Genomic DNA, 27,903 nt, shown 5'->3' with positions numbered 1-27,903 from the left:
TCTTGCCGTCCTAGTAGCTGCACGGCCAGCATTTCAACGCGTTGAAAGCCTCTCACCGTGTAAACAAGGCTGCCCTAAATTAGTCACCACAGAATAAACATACCGCAGACCTGGAGAAGAGCATCAGAAGCGTCAGCCACTGCCCTCGCCTATCGCTGAATGCAGTGGCAGAATTTGGGGCCACTGCCCTCGGCCAGTCGTTGAGTGCAGAGGAACCTCAAAATAGGAAACGCTGGATCAACACTGTCTACCTTACTTTTTTTCTGCATTGATGTCACTTTCCGGGTTGCTAGGGGAATGCTATTGGGGGAGTTCTGTTTATCTACGGGGCTGATCTATTTTGGGGGCGCGGCTGCGGGGTGTGTGAAGGGGAACTTATTTCAAGCTCATTTTTCGGCAGTATCCCGGTTCAGTCGATGGTAGGCCCTCGCGAGCAGTCGCATATTATGCCTTTAGCCGCAACCGTTACGACGGTAAGGCTAAACGCCAGACACTATAGATTCCTCTGATAATGACAATCATGACAGACCTATTATTAGCATAGAGCATCGTCATCATCGTCCTCCTCATCATGAGCGGCTGCCCCAAATTCATTTCATTCGCTCTTCGGGAGAAGAATATGCACATGTGCACCCGCTCGTGTGCTCGCCCACTATTGTTTGACAAAGAAAGTGCTCTATGCACGTATCTTTTAGAGCCAATCTGTCTATGGCTTGGTTCCAGCAGGTCGTTTCCGGCAACAGACCAACCGTAGATCAACAATTTTCAGCGTATGGAAAAAATCATACCTTATGAATTTTTTCTGGGTAGGGTGCCCGTGGAAATTTGTACTACTCGTCTAAAAAATAAGTTTTTTGAAAGACCCATGGCCTTTTGGTTTCAAACGAGAATAATAGCTACAGGGGCCGGGAAATCTTTGCGGATTAGATGGCGTAACTTCGGGGTTTTCCTATGGGCTTTTTGTGGCTTGCTATAAGTCACCGAGGCAGAGGAAACACTTATGGTTTTCATAGATTTTGTCACTCCTCGAAGCAAGAAGGATAAAAATTACCCAGCATGCTTAGATTTTTTTGACAATGTGAAGGCAAAAGCCCAATTGGACCTTCTGTTGATCTGCGGTTGTACTTTATGCCCAACTTCGCGGCCGCGCCCGTCGCCACTTCACCATCCACCTGGACAGCACCCTCTGAAACTCGTTTCTTTCGCTCGCCATCGCCAGGGGCCTCCTGTTCACCGCCGTCGGTACCATCACCTCTCAAAGCGGCTCGTATTTATTGCATGCGCGGCAGCGGCTTATTCTTCTTTGGCGCTGCTGTGTTTTTTTTTTTTTTTTCTGCGAGCGCTGATTCGCCCTTTGTTTGAGCCCCAATCCGAGCCTCCTCCCGCACTGCTGTTTCCCTTTCCCGGCGCGTGATCCCCAGCTTGTTTTGCGCAATCGATTTCTGTCTCGCACTACACGCGTTCTTGAAACAGAGATCTAAGGCTTTCGCGTTAAATGCACCATTTATACCGAAGATCTTTGCCCACATCTTCATATCCATGCCGACGACCACATACGAACACATTGCTGAGGTCCGCAACGGGGACTTGCCAAACATCAATTAAGCTGAGGGTCATGTCCTATGAACGCCTACTTGTTCGCTTCTTTAAAGGGACCCTGCAATACTTTCGATAAGCGCTTTCAGTCTTTCCTTCGCGTCTGGAACCCCTGCGAAAGGTATAGTTATCTCCAGAACGGAGCGGCACTGCGTGATTTGCTCGTCGCACCAGATACGCCTTTCATTTCTGCTTTGTTTTTGTGACTTTTTTTAAAAGCTGCTATTGAAAAGCGGTCATTGCTGCAACTGAAAGAAAACCGGCCAACAGCTGCTACATGGCATTAGTGACGTAATTCGAGACGTCGAAGAACATCAAGACCGGGAAAGAGAGAAAAATCTTTTTAGCGAGTTTACAAGTTATCTGATGGGCATAGAGAAGTAATTTTTGGCTGAGGTACTTTGCGACCCCCTAATCTAAGTACTGGGTGTGTTTGGTGCTACGTTCTGCAAGCACTTACGATTTCAAAAGAAGTTGAAAAAAGTGTTACAGGGTCCCTTTAAATGCTCACTTATTTGACTGATCAGTCTCATGTTTAAGTTCCTGTCGCACTTTTTCAACTAAATTTTGCAGTGTTTCGATTGGTGACGGTAAAACGTTTTTCAGTGCTATTTGCGCACCCTTTCAGGTAATTGCCAAATAAATGGTTCTTGAGTTAGATCCCCGGAATGCCTAAACCAATGGTTACATTGACCTATGAACTTGTCTAAAGCATATGCGGTATGTACTAGTAATCATTATGAACTTCATTGAATGTGATCTCTTTTTTCTCGTGCAATTGAATTATGTCCAATGCTTGGTGTTTCAGAACACCGTACATTTGTGATTATGACGGAATTCAGTGGACCTTTCGTCTGCCTTCGGGGAAGGTACGTCAGGGAAGTACGTCTGCCCGTTACAAAAACCTAGTGCAACAAATTAAAGGTCTACATAAGCATTGAATTGTAGAAAATAACTCACACGGCCATACATCTGCTTGTACGTGCTGACAATCTGCAGCCTCTGTGGGCAAGTCCGCGTACAGAGAATGTTGATGATGGCGTCTTCGTCAGTGCCTGCACAGAACGGTGAAGCACGGTACCCTGAACAACACTTTGTCAGGAGGAAAATGACGTATTGTCATAAGCACAAGACTCTCCTGCTTTGCTGAGCATGAGCCACTTTTAGTGTTTCCAGTCCAAATACAATACACCGATTATTTACGTCTCCCTTTAAGCAATGGCCCATTCGACGCTACGAACAATAAAATGCTTTTATTGCTAAAACCTCGGAAGTAATTACTTTGCCAGCCAGTGGTTATTTTTTAAGCAATACCTTCATTTAACCGCATTTGCTGTAAGTCCTCACCTGCGATGTTACGCAGTCACTCTTCCGCGCGTTCCGCAATCTCTAAAAAGCGTCCAATACATGTCGCGAGTCGCTGATAGTGTAAGTGACCTTGGAGCATGTCGTGTGACGTGACCACGAGGCATGCTCCAAGCTTACAGCCTTAAACTTAAAAAATCTGTCGAACGGGACGAGAAAAAACCGGGCAGGAAGATCGTTTAGCGGCAGAAGGGCAGAATTCGGAACCAGTCGATGCAAGCACGTGCTTCGTGTGGCCGGCTAAGTCTCTCCAAAACATTTCAACATCCCATCCGGAAAGGCGTGCTCCGTACGGATCGTCTTTGGTTGGTTAGTGACGTTAGAAAGGGCAGATATGAGCCAGCGCTCATACTTGCCGACACGTTCTTCGAGGAGACGTTCTTGGGTTCATCCTTTCCTCATTCTGCAGCGGGTCGCTGAGGTAGTGAAAGGGCCGATTCCTTCAAGAAGTAAGGTTTCCGGGATAAGGCACCATGCGCCGATGTTTGCCACCCGAGCAGCAGCGCGAAATTAAACATCATAGGTGATCGAAGCGACATTTTTCGGGGCCAAGGTACGTGCTTGCTACCACCTCCATTTGGCAAATTCAGTGAACGCGATTGTGAGCGCCTTGCCGAGATATCGAACGCCACTCTTTTCAAGACCCAAATTGGCGGTGCTTGAAAAGAGCCGACGGCAGTAGCACGACATCAGGACGACGTGGGAGACATTTTGCAATGCGTGAGCATTCCCGGACTACTTCCCACCGAACGTCGTGCGTCCGTCCATGACGTACCGCATTGCGCTCCCCGGGGGAACTTGGGATGACTTCCCAGATATAAATAAAAAAATACGAATAAAAGGCCCTAGCACCTTACTATTTTGATACCACTTTTTAATTTCGCCCAAAATGTGTTTTCTCATAGCCCGTTCTCATAGTTTAAACGGGCTTGGTGTGCAACAGTCAAACCAACTACAAAGCGACGTAACCCTTTACTAACTTTTCCACATTGCTTTTGTGCATTACAGTGAAGCCGACTCAAACCTCGAACAATTACGGCTGAACAGTTAAATTGTTTTGGCACGCCTACACGAAAAGTGCAGACACGCAGTGGCTGAGAAAGACTAGAAGGCTAACAACGGAATATGTAATGAACAGTGGAGAAGAAAAGACAGCCAGGATAGTTGAAAAAGTGGCAAAACAGACAAAAACAAATCTATGGAGCCTGGAGGAAAAAAATGAAATTGAAAACATCGTTAATATCTACAGAAAGAAATTTTATAAAGAAAATCTGTATGGTAACTCAAATAGCAGTGCTTTTTTCTTTGAGACTAGAGTAGGTGCTTGAGAACAAACAGGTTTGCTCTGAAGCAACCATACCCAAAATGAAGGGGCATGAATTCCGCGGAGCAGAAACAAACGATTCAGCATATGGCGTTAATGATGTGATGGTATCCGTGCAATTTCGTATGAGGGAAATAGTGGCCTTCCCGAAAGCCTTTGCTTTAACAGTAACAGTACAGGGAAAGGGAACTACAAGGAACTAGAGGAGACTAAAATATTTGAATACTCACGGGGCAAAAGTTAGGAGGCAATATAGCCTAAGGCAGCTGCTCCCTGTAGCGTACGAAATTTAACTTGAGCCTGCCTTTAAGAGCAGGGATAAAATAAATAGTACAACACTGATAGGTTTGCTTCTTTGTTAAAAGACACGGCATTAACCCTATAAAAAATCGACGAAATAAATAAATAAATAAATAAATAAATAAATAAATAAATAAATAAATAAATTTATGTAAGCAGGCAGTCTAGGTGTAAATAAAACGGCATCGTAGAGAGGCGAAATCAAAGACGAACAAAAATATAGGGTAAGGAGGAACAAGACTATCTTTAGCGCTGTCGGTAGTGGAATCAAACATAACAAAAAGCCTCACATGAAGTCTCACGACTGTGCATGAGCCGCGCCGTTAGGAAGAGTTGGAGGACCCTATGCGGACTTTTGGCGCTTAACATGCCGAAGCTGCACTTGGGCTATGACGAGCGCCGTAGTGCAAGGCTCCGGATTAATTTTGACCACCTGGGGATTTTTAACGTGCGCCGAAATCTTGACACACACGGACGTTTTCGCTCTTCGCCTCCATCAGAAAAGCCGCCACAGCGGCCGGGAGCCAGCCCGCATCCTTGGGCTCAGCTAGCAGCACAACGCGTGAGCCACTGAGCCACCGCGGCGGGTGAGGGCCGCGTGTAACTGTGCTTGCTGCTACCAGGTGTTTACGTACTAACTCTTGAGCAGAGGTCAGCGTAGAAAGGTTGCCTTCGATAATTCTCGCATCTTTGGAGAAATTGCGTGCGTTGGCGTTTATCGCGTCTAGTGTGTAAGCATGACAACTTGGCTTCCAAGCTTCAACGGATTTTGCACCTTGAAGGGAAAGCATGCGTAAGTGCAAGAAGAGTATCGCACCCCATCCTTTCATCGCCGTTCTCAGCGCTTGGGCATCCGCCTGGGCATTGAAGTTGGGATGCGGCCTCAGCGTCCCTTGCTGGAAAATGAAAAGGGGTTGTGTGTTTATATAGACGGAATGACAGTGCAATTAATACGTGAAACACCACAAAATAACAACAGCATCGTTTTTTTTTTTACTTAGCTACCGTACAAACGCTGTCACATCCGATTATGCAGTAATTCGGTTTTCGAATTACAAGGCATTTGAGGTGACATTAGCTGACGGTCATTGTCGCTACATACCTGTTAGAAAGGGCCCCTAAATCTATAAATAACGAAAAACGATATTGTTGTGTTGTGCAATGTAGTTCTGTTCACGCCACCAGGTTGCGCACAAAGCTAAGGTGGCCAATTTCCAGCATCATCAGTAACCGCAAGCCCCGTTATAAATAGCATGTAACAAGAATAAAGGCTCTCTTTTCCGTGGGTACGAGGTTCTCTCTGCCACGTATGGTGGCTCGGTGGACGGCGGATACAGCATAATGGCGACGAGGTAACCCTTTTCGGCTGCGGGCGGTACGCCACGTCACTACTCAAGTACGGCATACTGCAATCTTCTTCAATGGCACTGACGCCGCCGCCGCCGTTTCTACCGACACCGGGAAAGCCCGCCATACCGTGGACGCAATGGCGTCGGATGTTCGAGAACTACCTCGTAGCGTCGGCAAGCGACGCGTACCTGCCAGCACGCCGCAAGGCGCTCCTTCTACATTGCCTGGGGGTCATGGGACAACGAATCTACTACACGCTACCAGACAAGCAACCTAGGGAGGACGACGACGAATTCAAGACTGCTCTACAGACGCTCGAGGCCTACTACGCAGCAAGTACTAACGTTGTCATTGAACGCCAGCGGTTTGGTCAACGCGTTTAGTTGCCGGGTGAGACCGCGGACATGTTCGTTTCTTTGCTGCGAGAACTTTCACTTTCCTGCGCCTTTAATGACAGGGCCGACGAGTTCATACGCAACCAACTTGCCGCAAGACGAGCAACCCCGTACTTCGGAAGTGGCTACTTTTGGAAGGCTCCTCATTGACGTTGGACAGGGCCCTCACAATTGCTCGAAGTATCGAAGAAGCTGCAAAATATTCCAAGGAGTTGTCATCAGCTAGCCCTGCAGGGTACGTGCAAAAAGTGGATAAGCGTTTGGCGCCAGGGCCAGCCGAACATGCCTCGTCGGAACAAAATAGTAGGACTTGCTTTCGCTGCGGCTCTGCGAAACACTTAGCCAATTCTAGTATTTGCAAAGCAAGGAACAAGACATGCAACAACTGTGGCAAGGTAGGCCATTTCGAGAGAGTATGTCGTAGCGAGAAGTTTAGCAAGAAGTCACTCGCTGTTCAAGAAGTCCAGCACCGCGATCCAACAGCTCTCAGCGTACTGCAACTTAACGGGCAACAGAGCACCGGAGTGCGCATACAAGTACAGGTTCAAGAAAATTCCGTCGATTTTCTCGTGGACACGGGTTCTGCAGTTTCAATTCTTGCTGCTGACACGTACAGCAAACTGAGGCTTCCATCACCACTCCAGCCAACATCGGCGACATTGCTCGATTTTTCACGCAGAAAAATCAACATTCAAGTATGCTTCGCCACCCCAGTCCAGTATCAGAACCGGCATGCTCAACTCCTTTTCTACGTGGTACCACAAGGCACCAATCTCCTGGGCATCGACGCCATCAACACACTGCAACTACAGATAAATGGTACGTCACTGAGCTGCTTCCACACTTCTTGTAAACCAGAAGGGCTCTCTCCTGATCTGCTATCCCAGTTCTCTGACCTGTTTGACGGGCATTTGGGTCTTAGTCTTACAAAGGGCTTCGTGCATAAAGTCATGATAAGCAAGGATGTTGCTCCTGTAAGCGCTAAACTACGACGCTTGCCGTTTGCGGTGAAGGAATCTGTGGAAGCTGAACTGCATCGGCTAGAACAGGCAGATGGGATTGAGAAAATTGACAGTTCCCCTTGGGTCTCCTAAATAGTTGTAACGAAGAAAAAGAACGGGAAAATTATTATATGTGTAGACCTGCGGGAACCTAACAAAGCAATCATTGTGGACTCCTTTCCCCTGCCCCACACTGAAGAGTTACTACACAAGCTGCATGGTGCAAAGTTCTTTTCAAGACTGGATTTGGAATCGGCTTATCATCAATTGACTCTTAGCCCAGACAGCAGGGACCTGACTGCTTTCATCACAGAGCATGGGCTGTACAGGTTCAAGCGTGTCTATTTTGTACTCGCTTCGGCACCAGCTGCTTTCAAGAGAATGATGATTACAATCTTACAAGGCTGCAAAAATACTCTCTGCTACATTGACGGCATTGTTGTTTTTGGGTGTACAAATGAAGAGCACGACGCCTGCCTTCGGCAGGTTTTGAATTGCATTGCCCATGCTGGGCTAAAACTGAATGATAAGTGCATTTTTGGAGTGACGGAGCTTGACATTTTGGGTCACAGAGTGACCGAAGAAGGGGTTCGCCCACTTGTGAGCAATGTAGAGGCCATCCAGACAGTTCCAGCCCCCACAAATGTAGCAACGTTGCGCTCTTTCCTTGGCATGGTTGGGTATTACGCAAAATTCATACCGCACTATGTTGAACTCGTTGAGCCTCTACAACAGCTCCTGCGGAAGGGAGTAGGTTTCACTTGGACGCCGGAAAGGCAAGCCTGTTTTGACCAGCTGAAGCTCCTCTTGGCAAGTAACTGCTTACACCTTTTTGACCCTGCTGTGGAAATAGTTGTTACAACAGATGCTTCTGGCATTGGCATAGGAGCTGTACTCCAGCAACAGAAGGGTGATTACTTGCATACCATCGCTTTTGCATCAGGGCGCCTAACACCGGCTGAAGCCAAGTACTCTATAGGCGAACTGGAAGCACTAGCCTGCATGTGGGCATGTGAGCACTGGAAAAGGTACCTTTGGGGCAGGCACTTCACGTTACGTACAGACCATCAGGCACTGGTGACACTGCTCGGTGCAAATGGAGCGGGCCGTCAACCTTTCAGGATTGCCAGATGGCATGCCAGACTGCTGGCATACAACTACACAATAGAATACAAGAAGGGCACTGAAAACACTGTCGCAGATGCCCTTTCCCGGTTACCGCAGGAGAAGTATGGAGCCCGTCCTGAGCCAGAAGATGCTGTTTGCTTGGTTTCTTCATGCTTAACTCACGAGGAATTCGTAACCGCAACTGCGCAGGATTCTGTACTTTGCCAAGCGATGCAGTGGACAACGTCCAGGTGGCCATCAGCCAAGACGCTGCCTCCAGAAGCAATGCCTTTCTACAGGGTTCGGGACGAACTGTCAGTGATGAATGACCTGCTGCTCCAAGGGGAACAGTTCGTGGTACCTTCTTCGTTGGTGAGCAGACTTCTGTATATCGCCCATGAATCACACCCAGGCATCACGCGTACAAAGCAACGACCCCGAGAAAAATACTGGTGGCCTGGCATGAACAAGCACGTCGAACAGCTGATCAAGACTTGTGCCGTTTGTCAGTGTGTTGACAAATCAGCAAAGCCAGTTGTGCCGCGAATGCAGCCGGTACCATTTCCTTCAGCACCGTGGGAGAAGATAGGCATCGACATCATTGGTCCTTTCGCAAGGGCTCCTCCGGACTGTCGTTTTGCCATTACTTTAGTAGACTACTTCAGCAAGTGGTCAGAAATAGGGTTCACCTACAACGTCACTTCAGCGACGACCATGTCCTTTTTGCGGAGTATATTTAGCCGTGAAGGCTATCCGAAGGAGATAGTGAGTGACCATGGGCCACAATTTATATCCGTCGAGTTTGAAGAATTCTTGCGCAATAGAGGTATCCACCACACATTCTCGGCAGTCTATCATCCACAGTCAGATCGACAAGTGGAACCGTTTAATCGTGTGTTAAAGGACTACGTTCAGGTGTGTCTGGAGGAACACCGACCACTAAAGGAGGCTGTCACAGAGTACCTTGGGATCTACCGCTGCACCCCGCATGCAACTACGGCTCAGAAACCTGCTCTTCTCCTACACGGCCGTCACCCAAGGACCAGACTCCATCTCGCTGCAGGACCGACTGGAAGTGTTCCTGAGGTAGGAGGCGTGGAGCTTCAAGCCGTCAAGCAAAGGGTAACTCGGAAACAGCTTGCAAGCAAGCACTATACGGATCGACGTCGTGCAGCCAAACATTCGTCATTGAGCGCAGGACAAGCAGTTCGGATTAAGCTACCGGGACATGTGCCAAAGGGTTCCCCATCGTATTCACCTCATTTCATCGTGGTTCGGCGCCAACATGAGGACACGTACGAGCTGAGCGACGGTCGCGTTTGGAATCGTGAGTGGCTGATTCCCTACACTGCAGCCTGGAAACCTGCGACAGAGGCAACCTGCGTTTCCCCTGGGACTCCCGGCTCCACCGCAGCACAGCCCCCGAGTGCCCAGATGTTCCAGCCACTTACTACCCCGGCCAGCACCGCCAAAACGGCAGTTCCAACTTCAACTGCAAGTACTGGTGTGCCGAGTGTTGACGTCACGGACATGAGTGTACCAAGGAACATGTCAGGAGGGACTGAGACAAGTCCTGAAAGTGAGGCGAGACAATGTAGTGACTGTGCGTGCCCCTTTTTGGGAGGAGGGGATGTTGTGTTGTGTAAATGTAGTTCTGTTCACGCCACCAGGTTGCGCACAATGCTAAGGTGGCCAACTTCCAGCATCGTCATCAGTAACCGCAAGCCCGGTTATAAATAGCATGTAACAAGAATAAAGGCTCTCTTTTCCGTGGGTACGAGGTATCGTCTACATCTCTCTGCCACGTATGGTGACTCGGTGGGCGGTGGATACAACAGATATGCAAACGTAAGTGTGTACCGATGAGTTTTCCACGTCGCAACCTCACGCCTTCGCGCGTATTTGACAGCTCGTTTTTTTTTCTCTGCGACCTGGAACACTGATTAATTGTGGGTTTAACGCGCCGACGCAACGCAGGCGATGAGGCGCGCCGTAGTGGAAGGCTCCGGATTAATTTTCAACACCTGGGGATCTTTAACGTGCGCCGAAATCTCGTACACACGGGCGTTTTTGCTTTTCGCCTCCATCAGAAAAGCGGGCGCCGCGGCCGGGAATCGAACCCGCGACCTCGTGCTCAGCAGCACAACGCCTTAGCCACTGAGCCACCGCGGTTGGTCGACCTGAAACACTGAACGGGTGCTACACTAAACTACCGTGGAGATGAACTCGAAGCAACCGTGAAAATGTGTTTGTATTATCAGAAATTACTCTTAAGCGGGCGTTATTTGCATTGTGCACATTACAAAACAAACAAGTTGTTCGTGACCATTCGTATTCATGAAAATTCGCCATAATCGAGTTCATCTTAACGGGAGTGTACTGTTTTGCTTGCGAGCTCTTCATTTAAAGCCGAAGGAAACAGGTTTATTTTTATTTATTTCATAAACTTGTTTCGGCCATCACCACCTCGCTAATACCGAACTATTCGGTCAACCATAGTTTTGACATTACAGAAGAGCGTAAGCAGGGAACTAGTTTTTACTGAATATTGGAGTTTTGACTGTACAATATATTCGATCCTTTTTTTTTTTACACCCTCAATCTTTCGACCCTTGAGGCGAATCGAAGTTTACCCTTCGTTCTAAACAAGCTTACACTGCCTCGGTAGGCGCCGCCAGTGGTGGCGGAATATCCAGGATAGGGAGTGGTCTGGAATCTGCCTGCAGCCTGCAATGCAACGATATCGCCACCAGTACAAGCTCTTCACAAGAAAACAACAATATTGTTAAGGAGAGTCTCGCTTAGTGGGATTTCGGACGAGATAAAGTCTGCACCGAATCCTTTAGCTAACCAGGCCGTACAGGCATCGGTGACCCCGATAAGTGTATTTCCTTCAAGTTTACATTATTCCGTTGTTGGAAGATGCGTAAGTTCTATGAAGGTGCTTTTTTTTAATGCAAAAGACTTAGTTAACAACGTTGGTCGAAAATTCAGCTTCTATGTAACTCAAAATGGCCGACGGACGGCGCACAATGTGGTCGAAAGCTCAAAGGATGAGAAACAGGTTAGTGATTGTTTGCATTGACACCACATTTCCCAGAGAAGTTCCTACGTAACTAGTTGAAGTGAAAGGCGGCGTTGGGTAAATTTTGCGCTGGGTGGGATTTGAATCAGGGGTCTTTCCAGTGCGAAACGAGCACGCAACCTGTAGAATTAACAGCGCAACTTGTCGATTCTAGTCGACTTAAGGTGAACACAGTAATTCGCGGTGGTTCGGCTTATAAACGTGTGTTACACACATGTACCCAGTACTAAAGGAAAAATTTGAGCACGGTAGGTACGCCAGTACCAATTAGATGAGGAGCAAAGCCGGCTTCCATGTATGTTGGGCGAACAAGAGCGACTGGCCAATCCTCTCAGCCATAGTAACCTACAGAGGAAGAAAACATCGCTAAGGGAAACAGATGACGATGACAATCGGAGAAAAGTAGCTGTAGGAACCCCGTTTTGCACTTCATTGGTGCGGTGTATGGGCGATGAATTCTGATCCATCTATATCCATAGCAGCTGTGAAACAAAGTGGTGGACCCAATACCGGCGTATTCCTAATGGCTTAACTGTTGGAAGGAATGCCTGCCCGGCACCACGCGCATGACGTCAAGGTCATGGCGCGAGGCGCGGGGCGTGAGAGCTTTATTATCTTCACTATGCTACACGTGCGGGTGTAGCAGATTGTCCCACATCCTCCCCTCTCTAAAAAGGTCACGGTTCCAACCGCGATGGCGGAATTATGCACAGGCCACTCTTGCTGTGAGTATGGTCACTGCTTGTGCATAATGGGTTCCGCGGGACTGTCTCTTGTTGCTGCAACTCGTTGGAATGTTGAGGCATTGCGACCAGGTGAGTTCTGTTGCGGCGAACAGATCCATACTCCGTGTCGACCCAGTAGGACCTCGGCTCCTCCGCTTGCTCTTTGACCGTGCCAAATTTTTTAAGGTCCACGATCCATACGTCAGTGTCGGGGTCCAAGTCCGGAAGGTCTCGTGCCCCATGCCGGATGTTGAAGTGGTGCTGTTGCTTTTTCCTGCTTTCAGCCTCGTATGCCCTCAGCCTGTCTCTGTCCGGGGGGCAGGGGACTAGGCTGTCCGCAGAAACCGGCAAAGTAGTGCGGAGTCTCCTACCCATTAGGAGCTAAGCGGGAGAGTAACCGTTCTTGAGTGGGCTCGTCCGGTACGCCAAAAGCGTTTTGTAGGGATCGCCCGTCTTCTCGAGGGAGCTCTTGATCACTTTTACGGCAGCTTCCGCGAGCCCGTTGCTTTGAGGGTACCGGGGACTCGATGTCACGTGTTTAAAACCGTATTCTTTGGCGAAGGCTGCAAACGGTGAGTCAGGTCCCCTTGAAAATTGTGGACCGTTGTCACTGATGACCACTTCAAGAATTCCATGCCTTGCGAAAATTGACTTGCAGTGAGTCACCACTGCCCTCGCATCCAGGCTCGTGAGTTTGGCCAACTCGGGATACCTTGAGTAGTAGTCGGTGACGATTAGCCACCATGCTCCTCCAATGAAGAACAGGTCGACGCCGACTCGCTGCCAAGGCCTGTCAGGAAATTCTGTCGGCTGCAGCGGCATCTTCCGGTTAGTCCTGTGCTGGAGGCAGGTCCGGCAAGACTTGACAAGATTCTCGATGTCGGTGTCAATCGTAGGCCACCAGACAGCATTTCTTGCTCTCGCACGGCACTTGTCGATGCCGAAATGGCCTTCGTGCAGTACGCGGAGAGCTGACTCCTGTAGCTTTTTGGGCACGACTATCCGAAAGCCATGCATCAGGATGTCGTTGACTTCGGTGATGCTGTCCTTATGTGGCCAGAATTCCTTAAGGTTTTGTTTTAGGTCGCGACGGCTCGGCCAACCCTTCTGCGTGAATGCACGGAGCTGGCGGCAAAGTTCGTCGTGTTGTTGTTCCTGTTTCAATTCGTCCAAGGAAGGTGGTGAAACTGGGAGCGTAGATAACAGCTGACCCACGTGTCCTTCAATCTCTCTCTCGAGCTCATTCGTCTCGCCGTGGCTTACGGGAGACCTCGATAGGGCATCAGCTGCGGTCAGTTCTTTGCCGGGGACGTAAACGACCTCGTAGGCGTAACGCATTAAGCGCATCCGCATCCTCTGTAGACGAGGCGTTAAGTCGTCGATGGGTTTTGAGCCAAAAAGCGGCAACTAGGGGCTTGTGGTCGGTCTCAAGGCAAAACTTCATCCCAAAAACGTAGTCATGGAACTTCTCGCATGCCCAGACGAGAGAGAGACCTTCCTTTTCAATCTGAGGGTATCGACGTTCTGTTTCCGTAAGTACACGAGAGGCATAGGCGATAACAGCGAAGTGGCCGTTCTCTTGCTTTTGGCGCAATACGGCGCCGAGACCGTAGGACGACGCATCCGCTGTGATCTTCGTCGGCCTGTCGTTGCTGTACACGGCTAGAACTGGGCTGGATGAGAGCAGTTTCTTCCATTTGCCGAATGCATCCTCTTGTGCGGCCTCCCAGACGAACTCCTGCTTTGAAGACAGCATGCTGGACAAGGGCTGGAGAAGTTCGGCCATGTTCGGTACGAAACGACCGAGGTAAGTCGCCATGCCCAGTAGCCGTCGAAGTTCAGTCTTGGAAGTTGGCCTAGGCATTTCTGTGATGGCTTTGAGTTTTCTCTCATCAGGTCGAACATGGTTTTTCTCGATGACGTGCCCTAAGTACGAGATTTTCGTGACGCCAAACTGACATTTTTCCTTGTTTAGGGTGACACCAGCGCGTCGAATCCGCTCGAGAGTACTTCGGAGTCGCTCATCGTGCTCCTGCTTAGTCGAACCCCAGATGAGAATGTCGTCCATGTGACAGGCGACCCCATCGAGGCCTTGCAGAATGTCACTCATGCGTCGTTGGAAGTGTTCAGGAGCAGAGCAAATGCCGAAGGGTAGACGATTGAAGCAAAAACGACCAAAGGGCGTTATAAAGGTCGTGATCAATTTGCTTCTCTCAGTCAGCGGGATCTGCCAAAAACCCGAGGTTGCGTCGATTTTCGGGAACCATGCGGCTCCTCGAAGCATGCCAAGGGTGTGTTCAACAGCTGGGATGGGATGCCACTCGCGGAGTACAGACTTGTTTAGTTCCGTGTAGTCTACACAAATTCGGAGTGCCCCCGAAGGCTTGAGTACGACGACCATTGGCGCGCACCATGCTGTGGGTTGCGTGACAGGAGTAATTACGCCAACTTCCTTCATTCGTTGTAGCTCTGCCCTGGTTTTTTCGTGGAGGGGAAGTGGTACCCGTCGTGGAGACGTCAGGGCAAACGGAGTTGCGTCAGGTTGGAGCACGATGTCATACTCCTGTTGCAGCTTTCCGAGCCCTTGGAAAACGTCGGGAAAATCTCTTTCTATGTTTAAATCCAAAACAGTGTTCACAGACGGGAACAAGCCAAGGTTGGTGATGGCTGGTTTGCCAAGTAGGGCTGTGCGCAGACCGGGTAAGATGTAGACGTTTTCTACGCTTTCTCGGCCATTGAGCTTGAAACGAAGCCTTGCCAGTCCCGAGATGCGCAGAGTCTTTCCATCTGGACCCTGAAGCCTCCGGTCGGGGGAAGTCAGAACGACGTGCTTGAAGAGCTGTCGGAATTGTCGCTCCGGGATAACAGTCTCATCCGCTCCCGTGTCGATTTTGAATACCAGGGTCTGGGACTCGACGAGGGGAGAGACTTCCCACCTGGATGAAGCCGTCGTCGCCATGAGGCCCAGGAAACCTGGCTCCTGCTCGATGTTCCGAAGAGCATTTGTTGAGCGGCAGACGGTTTGGAAATGGCCCTTTTTCCCGCACTTCTGGCAGACGCAGTCTTTGGCAGGACAGATGGCCCTCACGTGACGCTCTTTGCCACACCAGCCGCATGATTTCTTGAAACGCCTCGGGTGGTGTGTGGTTGGGGGTGGCGTTGCAACTGGGTCTTTAACGGGTCTACTACGCCGTACTTTCAGAGCGTCGAGGTTGACAGCTTCCTTTGGCGTGCCCGATAAGAGTTCTGCCTGCTGCTGTTGGACTGCTTCATTCTGACGAGCGATGGTTAGCGCCTTCATTAGGTCTAAGCTGGGGTCAAGCTGCAGAGTTTGCGACAGTTTATGGTTCTTGAGGCCCACGACTAGTCTGTCTCGAATTAACTCTTCGCGGAGCTCCCCGTAGTTACAAGAATCTGCTAGTGCGTGTAGGGCTGTTGCGAAATCTTCGACTGACTCACCATCCAGCTGGACTCGGGTGTTGAATTTCGCCCGCTCGTAGATGATGTTTCGCCGAGGTATGAAGTAGTCCTCGAAGCCCTTAAGCACTGCGTCGAAGTTCTTCTGTTCGTCAGTAGTCAGTTTGAAGGTATTGAAGATGTCCTCTGCCTGGGGTCCCATGAGGTAGACCAGTGCATCCACCTGGCATTCTTTGGGTCGATCGCTGAGCCCTGAAGCAGCCCGGTAGCGGAGGAAACGTCTCTTCCATTGGGGCCAGTCTGACGGTGAGAAGGTGAACGGGTCAGGTGCCGTGATCTGGAACGAGGCCGCGCTGCCGTTCTTGTTGGCCATCGAGGGTGAGTCGCTCGCGAAGGTCGCAAGCAGGTCTGTAGTCGAGGGAAGGCCCGTAGACGAGGCAGAAGCGGCTTCAGAACGAGGGTTGGTTGGGTGTGCTGACGTGTCGTTCAGGCGGAGAGCAGCGGTCAGCACATCCCACTTCTGACACCATGTTGGAAGGAATGCCTGCCCGGCACCACGCGCATGACATCAAGGTCATGGCGCGAGGCGCGGGGCGTGAGAGCTTTATTCTCTTCACTATGCTACACGTGCGGGTGTAGCAGATTGTCCCACATTAACGGGTCTACGTTTACATATTTTTCTAATAAACACTCCCGTATTTAACGCTAACCGCCCACCATACACACTTCCGGCAGCCCTTTCTGCACCTGATGGCTTTTAACATTCATGAACACAAGTGAACGATCTTGATACATACACCCATCCTGACTGCCGCACGTAAAATGCTTTGTTTGCCTATAGGCCGTTAATTTGATCTTTGATTATTTAGGCTCCATTGGACGTGTGGCGTGCGTGTATGTGTTCCTGTCTTAGAATTAGCACTTGTTTGTTCCTCCTGTTTCATCCTGTCTTAGGTGCGCAGTTAAAAGTCTAACTATAGCCTCAAGTACCGTTGACTGTGGCTAAGGACAGGTCCCGCTCTCCTTGGCAACTTCTCTGGAACATCGCAAAAGGCATTGACGATGTCGACTTTTGTAGTGCAAATGGCTGGGCAAACCGGCAGCACGCGACACGTATCAAATGCCATCTAAAGGAGTGCAACTTGCGCCCGCGGAAAGAAATATGGCCAGCTCCTCGTGCACGCTCGAGCACGATTTGCTCAGCAACAAGGCTAGTTAACACAATGACGTCACAGAGCAGAACGCTGTAGTAGAAAAAGGCCGTGTTCCCCATCCCGCTGCAGCAGAAGTCATGGTCGCGTAAAAACTACACAACGTGGCTGTTCCTCAGTTTCCCGCATGCATGTTCGTGTAATGTCTACCCCAGCCCCGGGCCATGTAAATGAGCCGGGTGGCGACAAAAAAGATCCCGTCGGCCTTGAGAGCAATGATGGCACAGTACTAAATACCCTGAATATCGTGCGGTATACACATGTACCTTCAGTGTCCGTCGGCGCCGTGGCGGTGATGTCTACACTCACCCCACTTTGATATGGGCCGTAGACGGCGCTTTGTCCGGCGTAGCTGCCCTGCGCGTATCCGCCGGGAGGTAACCCGGCGTATCCGCCGGCCACCGTCAGTTGGCCACCAGTCTGTTGTGCGAAACCTCCCTGCAGAGGGTAACCGGGCGCGCCAGCACCTGGCTGCGCGTAGCCAGTGCCCAAAGGAGACCCCACGAAAGGTGGCGCGCCTGCCGGTGCGCCATAAGCACCCGGTGGCGTTCCCAGCGGTGGAAGCCCACCAGACTGCGGACCCAGTGGCGGCAACGCAAGCGGTGGGCTGAAACCTGGGCGGCGAAACACAGAAATTCAACAGTGTGGTGCACTAGATGAGTTATTCTGACGAGGCGATTCAATCACACTTCCAGAGGTTGTCCGCACTTGTACGCTTCGTGTTCTGAGTATACCTTATTGAGGATTTCTGCGCACATCGTAATTCACATGACCTATTTGTCGACATGCCTAACTTGTCTCCAAGAAAAGCGTGCTGTTGCCGGCTGCTCTCGTGTTGCTGTCGAAAGTGCTCGCTGGTTGCACACGCAACCAGCGAGCACAACACGCAGCACACAAGCAACACCGCCGAATGCCACGTATAAATAAACTCCCGTGAACTCGACCTCAGATATATCGACTTTAGCTCCAGTCAGCCGCACTAAGAAAAACCACAATCCCTTAGCCATTGAAATGAAAAAAAAAACATCGGGTTAGTTTGAACGGGCAAGAGTATCGAGTAAGCTAACTGGGCTACTTACACAATGAACTCACATGTTCCGTTGAACGCCTGGCGCACAGCCGCATTAGAAGCGTTGAAGGCCATTATCCTGAGAGTGATTGAGCAGACGTCGCAACCATCTCCTTCGGCGTAAAGCCAATCAGCTTTAGCTTCTGCTGCTTCGCAAAACTTTTGCGGAGTTTTACTGCGACGTTGCACCACCGTTTTAAAATATCGTTTCCATTTGCAGCATGCGGAGACAGTTAAGAGTTCGGAGGCGAGGGGCTTTGGCTCGGCCCGCCTCTAAGCGTCTTTGGAACCAGCACTGCTGAGGCTGGAGGAATACTTGGTGCATGCCTACCGTGAAGCACAGACGTGCCTCCAAGGAAGTATTCACGGAGAAGATGGGCTACTAGCATGGTCGTACCATCCGTCCCCCGCCTGGCCAGGAGCTTTGCGAGTACTTCCTTACGGACCACGAAATTAATTATTGGCGAGTGAATTCAAATTCATACGCTTACATTACCATGGAAGATTACGCCCTCCTTCACTGACATCTACTAAAATATACACCGCCGCGGGAGCGGCATGGTCCCATTCCACTCTCAGTAAAAAAAAAAAAAGATTTCGCGACGGGAAGAGAAAAGGCAGCGCACCTATGGCGAATATATATGGTGATTTTGGTGACGTGGGGACATTGCATTGGATTTTAGTTATTGCGCAGTAATAAAGGTGACACATACCCTTCAATTGAGACCTCATTTTTTCCGCCTAGCCATGTCGTCGTAGAGGTTGCCAGGGGTGGCCGTACTGGGCGCCTAATTGTGATGCCGTAAAAAGTAACCTATAGACAACAAACAAACTCTACCTAGTAGGCAGTTTCCACGCTTTCAGTTGGTCGCCGCTTCTAGTATTAGCTGTTATCTTAGAAGGAACGCCACGGAAGCGCACAATGCGACTGCTAGCGTCACCTGTATAGTTCGGTATTGCCCCAAGACAAGCAACATCACTGGTCGTGTGACAGGCAACGATCTCACGCTGTTTTTTGCTGCTATCCCTCGACTAGCCGTTTCACTTTGTTTTCATGCCAAGGCCCCATACGCTTACGCGAGATACTATTTTCATTTTCATTATCTCGCCACGAAACCTCGAGACGTGTCGCTAACAGCAGCGCTGCAATGACGAGGGTAGGGGGGCAGTGCTGACACGCAATCCCATCCCATCGTAAGGCTACACTACAGTACCAGTCTTTATGCGGTGGTGCACCCTTCTCAGGCGCCCACTGGACCGCCGCCGCTCTCAAATCCCGGAACAAGGGGAGAGAAGTAGTGATAGTAGTAGCACCTTTCTTGGTAAGGAGGGCCAAAGGCCGGTTTAGGGAAGAGGAAGGGTAGTAGGGGAGGGGAATGCAGCGTCTTTTACAGGGGCGTGGCAGCTTGCAGGGACCACAGTCGACCCCAGCTACACTGCCCGTGCTAGGCCACTTTTAATGGCATACAGCCCTGTTTTGTGCAGTAGAGGTTTCTCCATTGTATGATAGTCTTCTGGAGTGCTTGTGGGTGCGTGGAAAGATGTGATGATGTCTGAGCGATGTTGCTAGAATAAGGAGCAATCCCGAACGAGATGGCTGAGGTCGGCATTTGTTTAGATATTGCAGAACGTATATTTGAGCGGCAGATTGGGTGAGAGCCATTTTCGGATAACGTGCGGGGTGTAGGCGGCATTTGCTAGGAGCGCGTTCAGAAATACCTCACCGGCTCGTGGCAGGAAGAGATGTCGGTTAAGTATCCTTGAGGGGTGGTAGTGATGCAGCGCTTCCTCTTGTCGCGTTTATGTTGAAGTAACTGCAGGGAAGGAAGTAGCAGGGACGGAGTCGGCGTGGTGAGAACCAGCGCAGGTGTAATGATACTGCTCCCCTGTGCCGCCGCAGAATGGGTGGCCTGGTTACCCGTGCAAGCTGTCTCGTGGCCGGGAACCCAATCAATCCGCACAGATACCCCGTTGCGATGGAGTAGGGCAACATGGGTCAGGATTTGTTGTGTAAGGGGGTTAAGAGAGGATGGCCGTCTGAGTTCTTGAACTACGCCGAAGGAGTTCGTGAGGATGCGAATGGGGGATGGGGGCATCTGCGAGACGTCAAAGCTTATGTGGACAAGGTTGAGGCTAGCTGTGCCGCTGAGATCTGGGTTCTCCGAGCAGTGTCAAGCCAGACCGATGGTGTGATCCCTGACGTATAGATGTCAATCTCACCGGGCAAACGGGACCGGTTTAGCTTTTGTACGCGCTGTTTGCGCAGCGTGGAGTGCCCGTGCAGGACCGATTTCGAAGGTGCATTAGGAGTGACGTCCGGGAGAGCCCATGGATCCATTGGGATTAGCAGATTGTGCATCTGGATAGGCCGTTGGTTGTCCCAATCTGAGAGCGCCAGTTCTTGCAAGTTAAGAGTCCGCTTGAAGTTCGCTTGCATTCCAGTTTCCTTTATAAGATCGATGGGGGGAAGTGGAGTGGCTTGTTCCAGTGCCGTAATTCTTGTATGCCGAGGTAGGCCGGTGATGGTTCGGAGTGTGGTTCTGTGAAGGATGTGGAGAAACTGGAGATTAGTCTTGCTGAAGTCATATACGGGGGCACCATATGCGAGGGCACCGATGGCCACAGCACGATCCATAGCAATGCATGAACTTTTTTGTGCACCGTTGTACTTGTTAGACAGGCATTCAATAAGGTGCAACATCGGTTTCCTTTGCCTTTTCAATTCGGCTAGCCAGATCTTTGGACTGTTGGGACCGCCCAGCGGGACGCCAAGCAGCCTTATGTGGCCACAAGTGGCACGGAATTTGCGATATGGATGGCGGTTGGTTCCGTAGAAGGCGAGGACTTGGTTCCGTGAACAAGGAGTTCAGTTTTTTCAGGCGCCATTTCTAGCCCGAGTTGAGGCAGGTGGTTCTCAAGGTTTGCGACATCCGCCTGAAGTTCAGCAATCATACTGTCCGTGTTGTCAAAGTCATTACCTTCTGTCCATATCGTAATATCATCCGTGTAGATGGCGAACGGGCTGATGTGTCTTGCTCGAGTTGACGAGTCATACGGGTCAACACCAGATTAAAGAGGGCTGGTCCGAGTATAGACCCTTGAGGCACTCCTCTGTCCAAAAAGTAGGTACGGGGTGACCAGCCCAGATGGGAACCGTTAGGTTTTGTGGGTCTACTGTGGAGAAAGTGGCGCACCCAGTCTTAAGTTTTTTGGCTGGGATACGCTTGAGCTAATTCCCCTAGAATGGCAGTTTCACTGACTCTGTCGAACTCTTTGCGGATGTCGACGGCTAACACGTAGTATGGCAGGCCACGACTACTTGCCGAGTGATTGATAACACGACGAAGAAGCCACAGGCAGTCGTGTGTGCCAAGATGAGGGCGAAAGCCGGTCTGGGATTGGTGAAACCAAGGTTGAGCGTATTGGAGGTAGTATTGTAGTCGGGCATGGATAAGACGTTCTTTTAGTTTACAAAGAGTAGGAGTAAGTGCAATTGGTCTCAAGTTTGTGATAACAGTTGGGTCTTTGTTTGGTCTGGGGATGAGATTGACGAGGATGTTTTTCAGGTAATGAGGGACCTCGCTCATCTCCCATAGCTTGCTCACGTGGGCTAGTAGTCGAGTCAGGGTAAAATCGTCCTTGTTTAGAATTTGTTGCCAGGTAATGCCGTCATGGCCAGGTGCAGAACGTAGTTTTCCCTGCATTATGGCCGCCCGGAGTTCTGCCCGAGGGAACAGAGAGTCTAGGTCCTCGCGTGAATCGGGGACCTGGATTACCGGTAGTGCGGGGGGCTGGGTGAGCGATGCCGTGGGGAAGAAGGTAGTGATAATTTGGTGCTCTACTGTGGCTGGATCGTCCGTCAGTGCAAGAGTGGATAACAGTGGTTGGCGATTTTTTCGATTTCCTGGTGAGGCCTCTGTAAATTTGCCACAGCTTGTAGAGGCCATGTTCCTTACTAAGTGATGAGCAGAAGGCATTCCAATGGTCATTGATTACTTGATTCTCATACGAATTAATCAGTTTGTATTGATGCCTGATTCTCATCAGGTTCCGGTGGCAATGACCATTATAACGGTAGCGTGGGTGAGCTGCTCAACTGGCTTCCACAAATTCGATAAATGCCCGTCAATGGCAGGAGTGTCTTCATCTTCAGTTAAGACGCAGTACGTGGACATAAACGGCTACAAGTCCGATCTTTTACTCGTAACCTCTGGAGTCTCCCAAGGGTCCGTCCTCAGACCGGTGTTATTTATATTTACACCAATGATATTTGTTGTGATATTAATCAAAACATTCCTGTTCGACTGTTCGCCAATGATTGTTTACTTTATCGTGAAATATGCAACCATAATGATCAAAAAATGCTCAGCGACGCTATGGCGTCTATTTAAAAGGGGTGTTAAACTTGGAAAATGAAAATAAATAAAGAAAAAACGGTTGTTTTGCGAGTTACGAACAAAGTAAAGCTCGTCCAAAATTTTGAGTACCAACTAAGTTCCACTGCACTAGCTACCGTTAAGAAATGTAAATACTCTGGAGTAAAAATATCTGAAGACCTCAACTGGACCCATCATATCACTAATACCTGCTCTACGGCTGAAGAGAAGTTACGGTTCTAACGTCGTAAATTAGAACTCGCTCCAGTCTCCGTAAAATTAACAGCGTACTTCACAATAGTAAGGCCTACACTGGGGATATGCAAGCATCATATGGGACCCTCATCAAAAAGGACTAATTCAAAAAGTCGAGCGGGTACAAAGAAGGGTGGCTAGATTTATTCTTTCAAAATATTCTCGTAATGATTCTCTAACACAGATGCTGCAAGAACTAAATTTACAACCCCTCCTAGACCGCCGTCGCATAGCCAGACTTAAATTCTTGTTTTTGCTCTCCCAAAATACATTTAACCTTGACGCAGAGCAGTACCTAATTCCCCGTGAAGTCCGGACCCTAAGAAGTGACCACCCCCGTAAATATCTAGTTCCTCAATGTCGTGTGAACACATATGCATACTCTTTTTTTCCTGTAACAATAAAAGACTGGAATGTATTACCGGATGCTATACGTGGTTCTCAAACTGCAGAACATTTTGAAAACAATTTTGCAAAATATTTTCTAAGTGAATCTTCGTGAACGCTTGATTGCTTTTTTTGTGTGTGTGCGTGTGTTCTATTGTAAATTTGAATGTATCTGCTGTAACTTGTACGTTGTAGGATGCAGTATTGTGAAGTGTATTTCATGATGTATGTGATGTAGAACGTATAATGTAGTGTAGTGATCTATTCTCTTTTGTATCGGCTATACATTTCTTCTTTATGCTTGACATAACGGTTCTTATGTCAAATTTTCTACCCCACCCATGTAACGGCCCAATCGGCCAACAGTGCCTGGAAATAATCATAATAATAATAATAATAATAATAACAGGTGACTTGTTCGGAAGCCGTGTGCGATGCCTGTTGGATGCCAGGGATGAATGCCGAAAGATCGTGGTCCTCATGTGCATTGCGAGCTTGCCGAAAGGCACACCAGTCTGTTCGAGTGATAGTTTTCGTCATGCGTAGTCGCTTGCCGCGTAATATAATAGATATAGGATAGTGGTCACTATCCCACGTTGTGCTGTACGTGGACCAATTGAGGTCTGCAGTGGTCCATGTCAGGTCAGGGATGGTGGTGTCCCGTTGAGATGGATGCGAGGTCGTTAACGAGGTGTAGATTGCATAGTTCAGAAATTTCCTCAAGAGCCGCCCCTCTCTTGTCTCTATTGGTATAGCCTCAGGTGTGGCTCTTTGCATTAAAGTTACCTCCAATAACTATATCTGTGAGGGAAATTGAGACGCAAGTTGACTTATCTAATTAAAACTAATATTACGGAGGGATCCTGTATGTGCCTGCAGTAGGCCGAGGCAACCACTATGGTTTTTCCACTAGAGAGAGAGAGATACAACTTCTTTATTGAGCCTGCGTGGAACCTTTAGGTCACCTACTGACGCCGCCCTCCAGCCCCCTGTGGGGGGGGGGGGGGGGGGGGGGGGGGGAGGTAGCAGCGATTTCGGCCGCTGGCGCTCGATGGCCGCAAGCGCGAGCTCGGCAGCCATCTTCTGGTGTTCGTAAGTTCCGCTGGTCGCCGCGCGCTTCACACGCGGTGGTAGCGGGTCGTCCTCGTCTGCTGGTGGTGATTGGTGGCAACCCCACAGCATGTGCTGCATGGTCGCCCGAGCGCTACCGCACAGCGCACACGTGTCCGTTGGAAATAGTTCGGGGCACACGTGCTTGGCGAACACGGGCGTCCATATCGCTCGCGTTTGAAGCTGTCGCACGAGCACCCCTTCCCTTCTGGTAAGGTTCCGGTGTGGCGGCGGGTAGGCTCGTCTGCCCTCCCTGTACCATGCCAGCACGTCTCTGTAGGAGCTAATTGGGGTTGTCTCCTCTTCGTCATCCCCGTCTTCATCCGTTTCTTGGTTGCCTTCCGCGTTCGATGGAGGGGGCGGACTCGCTGCGGCCGCAGCTGCCACCGGCGCCGCCGCCCCCTTGCGGGTAGTCGAGCATGAGCGACCACAACTTCATGCTGAGTAGACGTGAGGCCCGGCACAATAACTTGCCGGCTACCGAGGTCTGCACGGACCAGTACGGCCGCATAGCCGGGTGTGAGGGTGGGTCCGTTTGAGTTACGATGGGGTTTGTAGGTAATGCAGGGACTGGTGTAGGTCGTGTAGCCGCGAACGTTAGGAGTTGTGCGAGTTTCTTGGATCAATATAAATAGCGATTGGATTTGCCTAATGCGCTGTAACAATGAGATGATTCTGCTGGTAGCTGCGGCAATTCCACTGCAGAATAATAGGAGTAGCCATTATTGCTGCATAAGGACCTTACGTGGGGGTTCCTCGGGAGCCTCTGTCGGGGTTAACCCTTCTGATAAACGTAGTAGTAAGGCCGTTGTTTGTTGCACGTGACTTTCGAGAAGACTTCGAATTTTGCCGATGTCATCTTGCCGTGTTGTGTGCCCACGCTGAATGTCGGTTCGGATAGCGTGGAGAGACTGCGTGAGCTCCGTGTCGATTTTACTTTGTGATGTGGGAGTACGTTTGATGCCGGGGCTCCGGCTATGGCGCGTACTGTTGCGCGAAGCGTGTTTAGTGGGATTCGTTTTGGTTACATTCTTATTCTTTGCGGCTGGGGCCTTTTTGAGTTCTTGGTTTTCAGTTTTGAGCTGCTGGACTTCTTCTCGCACGGCAGCAGCTAGGCCAAGACGGCGGCGTTAGGGGGGGCCTGTTGAGAGTCAGAAGAAACTTGGCTCTTGTTGGGTTGGCGCTGAGTTTTATTCTCACGTATTCTGTCCACCAAAGAGATGCCTTTGGTATAATCCTTAGCGGGTGTGTTATTTGAGGGGAGCCTGCTGGGGCAAGTTTGACTGACAGCAATGTGGCCTAATTTGTCACAGGCAGCACAATATACTGTCGGACCACCTGCGGTAAACCACCTGCATCATGTGGTCTACCGCAGGTCCTCCACACCATATGGATTAGACAGTACTTGGGCGTATGACCGATGCAGTGGCAATTGTAACATACCATTCTCTTGGGTATAGGGGCTCACTTTAATGATAGTCATGTATTACTTCACAGCTTTCGGCAAAGCTGGGGAGTTGAACGTGACTACCGCACGGTTGGTTTTGCCGATGCGATGTGCCGAGAGAATTTCTGCGTGTTCACAGCGAAGCCGTTCAAGAATATCTTCGTTGGAGTATCCAGGCCCAATTGCACTTACTCCTCTTGGTGTATTGGGACAGTGCGGGGATTTCTTGACCTCAACTGGGGTAGAGGTGCACTTGCCATTTTATTTAATCGTGATTTAAATAGTAGCCAGGATGCGTGAGGCATCTTCGTCATCGTAAACTGTGATGTAAAGGCAATGGCCCGCACCGTCGTATTTGTGAGAGGCTATCAGGAATCAAAGGCTTGTGGGGCCGTAGTGCATATAAGGTTAGCGAAAGCACTCTTACGTATTTAGCGAATGTTGGTTTTGGATAGTGACCTTAGCACGAACCGTGAGGGGGGTTGACTTACGCGGTCAGACTTGGTGACGGGTGTTGTTCCGGTACTCTTGTTGCGGTGCAAAGAAGTCCAGGGCGCTGGCTGGCTGGGTGAACCGGGCCCTTGGTCGTGGTTCATTTCAACAGGTTCTGGTTGTGGGCCGGCATCAACAGAAGTGGTTGCTACTTGCAGCGAGAAGGTGGAAGGACCATCTTGCATAACGGGACCCCCCCCCCCCCCCCAACGTCGGGGAAGACGCCGCGTTCGTCGGCGCTCCCAGCCTCGCGGGCCGGAACAGTGGCGGGGGAACCGACGGTGTGGCGGCGGATTAGGCTTAGCTTCACCCAAACAAGAAAAGGGCTATAACGGGCCCCAGAGGGGTCGTTGAAAGTCAAAATTGGTTGGCAGTCAAGAAAACCTCGGAAAGCAAGGGGCTGAATGTGGTAGGTCATTGAAACAGATAAAGAATTTGGAAAGAAAGTGGAGAAAAAATGCCCGCCAGGTGAAATATATATATATATATATATATATATATATATATATATATATATATATATATATATATATATATATATATATATATATATATATATATATATATATATATATAGAGAGAGAGAGAGAGAGAGAGAGAGAGAGAGAGATTTTGATGAGTTTTGCAATGGGCCAGAAGAAACGTTCAGGTAAAAGATAAGAACAACTTTGCGGATGACTTGTTTATTATAAATTAGCCCAACAGTTTCGGAAGTGGAACTTCCTTCCTCAGGGACAATCCTGAGGAAGGAAGTTCCACTTCCGAAACTGTTGGACTAATTTATAATAAACAAGTTAACCGCAAAGTAGTTCTTACCTTTTACCTATATATATATATATATATATATATATACGAGAGGGAATGGATTGCTCACCAATGTCACTGCCCCCACCGGGAAAATAAAAACTCTACGCCTATGCCATACCGTGCCACCGTATTCCAGCATCCGTAAAAGGCCTATTCAGACAAAAACTTTGAACGATGCAAAAGAATAATAATGTCAGGAAAAGCTATCAAAACACCAATTTAGTTTTTAGAGAAATGTGTCAGTTGCGCAAATGGCCGCAATACTGCGAGGCTGGTGCAGTCGACCGGTGTGCTGCCTGCCCGAGGATTTCATACAAAAAGGACCTTGCTGAAGGCTCGGACGGCAGACTAGGCAAATTTCTATAGACCATAGCTACACGTGCGTCATATGGGATATTTAACAAAATGCTGTTTTTAAAGAGCCCTGTATTTAATAAAATACTTTATTTTAAAAGGGCCTTTTTTTTTAATTAAATGCAGAGCATTTCAGTAACTCACGATGTCACCCGCGTTGACGTCCGTAGTGCGCACTGCACCCCTCCCTACTATATAAAAAAAATACTCTCCGGCGCCCGGTTTCGATCCCTCGACCCTGCGGGCGGAACGCAATGTACATGGTGCTCTACCCACTGCGCCACAAAGCCGACACAGAATGGGACGCTACCAACGCGCCTTATATCGTTGACTCATTCAAATTACTGCTGACGAGCGCTCTCTCGTCCGCAGTTGCCACAAGTGCAGCAACATTAACGTAACGCAAACTACTTAACGTCGTGCACCCCCGGAAATGCTCTGCATTTGATCGTGCCCCTCGCGAGGGGGATGTTTCATTGCGACTTCTCTCGGTCGCTACCCGTGGCGCCATCTGGTGGAGGCGCGGCACAACTCGTAGCACTTTCTTTGAAAAAGCGCCTCGAAAGCGCGGCAAATATGAAATAGGGATGACGCGCTTTTAAAAGGCCCTAAGCCTGAAGGCCTCCAAGGCAAACGTGCGTACCGGCAAATGTGCGGAGATGAGCCCCTGGAAAGAATGCTTACCCACTATCTCCAAATTCCCGCCCTAGAGTTTCAACAAATCTTTTTT

General features: G+C 49.6%; 1 protein-coding gene across 2 annotated transcripts in view; it reads right to left on the bottom strand.

Moving 5' to 3' along the window:
• The window catches only part of LOC144143358 (annexin A4-like), a 395,087-nt gene that overhangs the window by 366,579 nt on the left and 605 nt on the right, over positions 1–27,903 (bottom strand). For both annotated transcript variants that reach the window (XM_077675128.1, XM_077675131.1), the window contains exons 2-5: positions 17,186–17,490; positions 11,094–11,165; positions 5,403–5,481; positions 2,557–2,651 (exon numbers count right to left, since the gene is read on the bottom strand). In XM_077675128.1, coding sequence (XP_077531254.1) covers positions 2,557–2,651; positions 5,403–5,481; positions 11,094–11,165; positions 17,186–17,490 — 551 coding nt within the window. The remainder of the gene's footprint in view (positions 1–2,556; positions 2,652–5,402; positions 5,482–11,093; positions 11,166–17,185; positions 17,491–27,903) is intronic.

This window comes from Haemaphysalis longicornis, unplaced genomic scaffold (assembly GCF_048455015.1).
Source record: "Haemaphysalis longicornis isolate Haplotype H1 unplaced genomic scaffold, Haemaphysalis longicornis Haplotype H1 scaffold_1, whole genome shotgun sequence".
Classification (NCBI taxonomy): Eukaryota; Metazoa; Arthropoda; class Arachnida; order Ixodida; family Ixodidae; genus Haemaphysalis; species Haemaphysalis longicornis.
The sequence above is the reverse complement of the archived record's forward strand: the minus strand, read 5'-3'. Positions and strand labels throughout refer to the sequence as shown.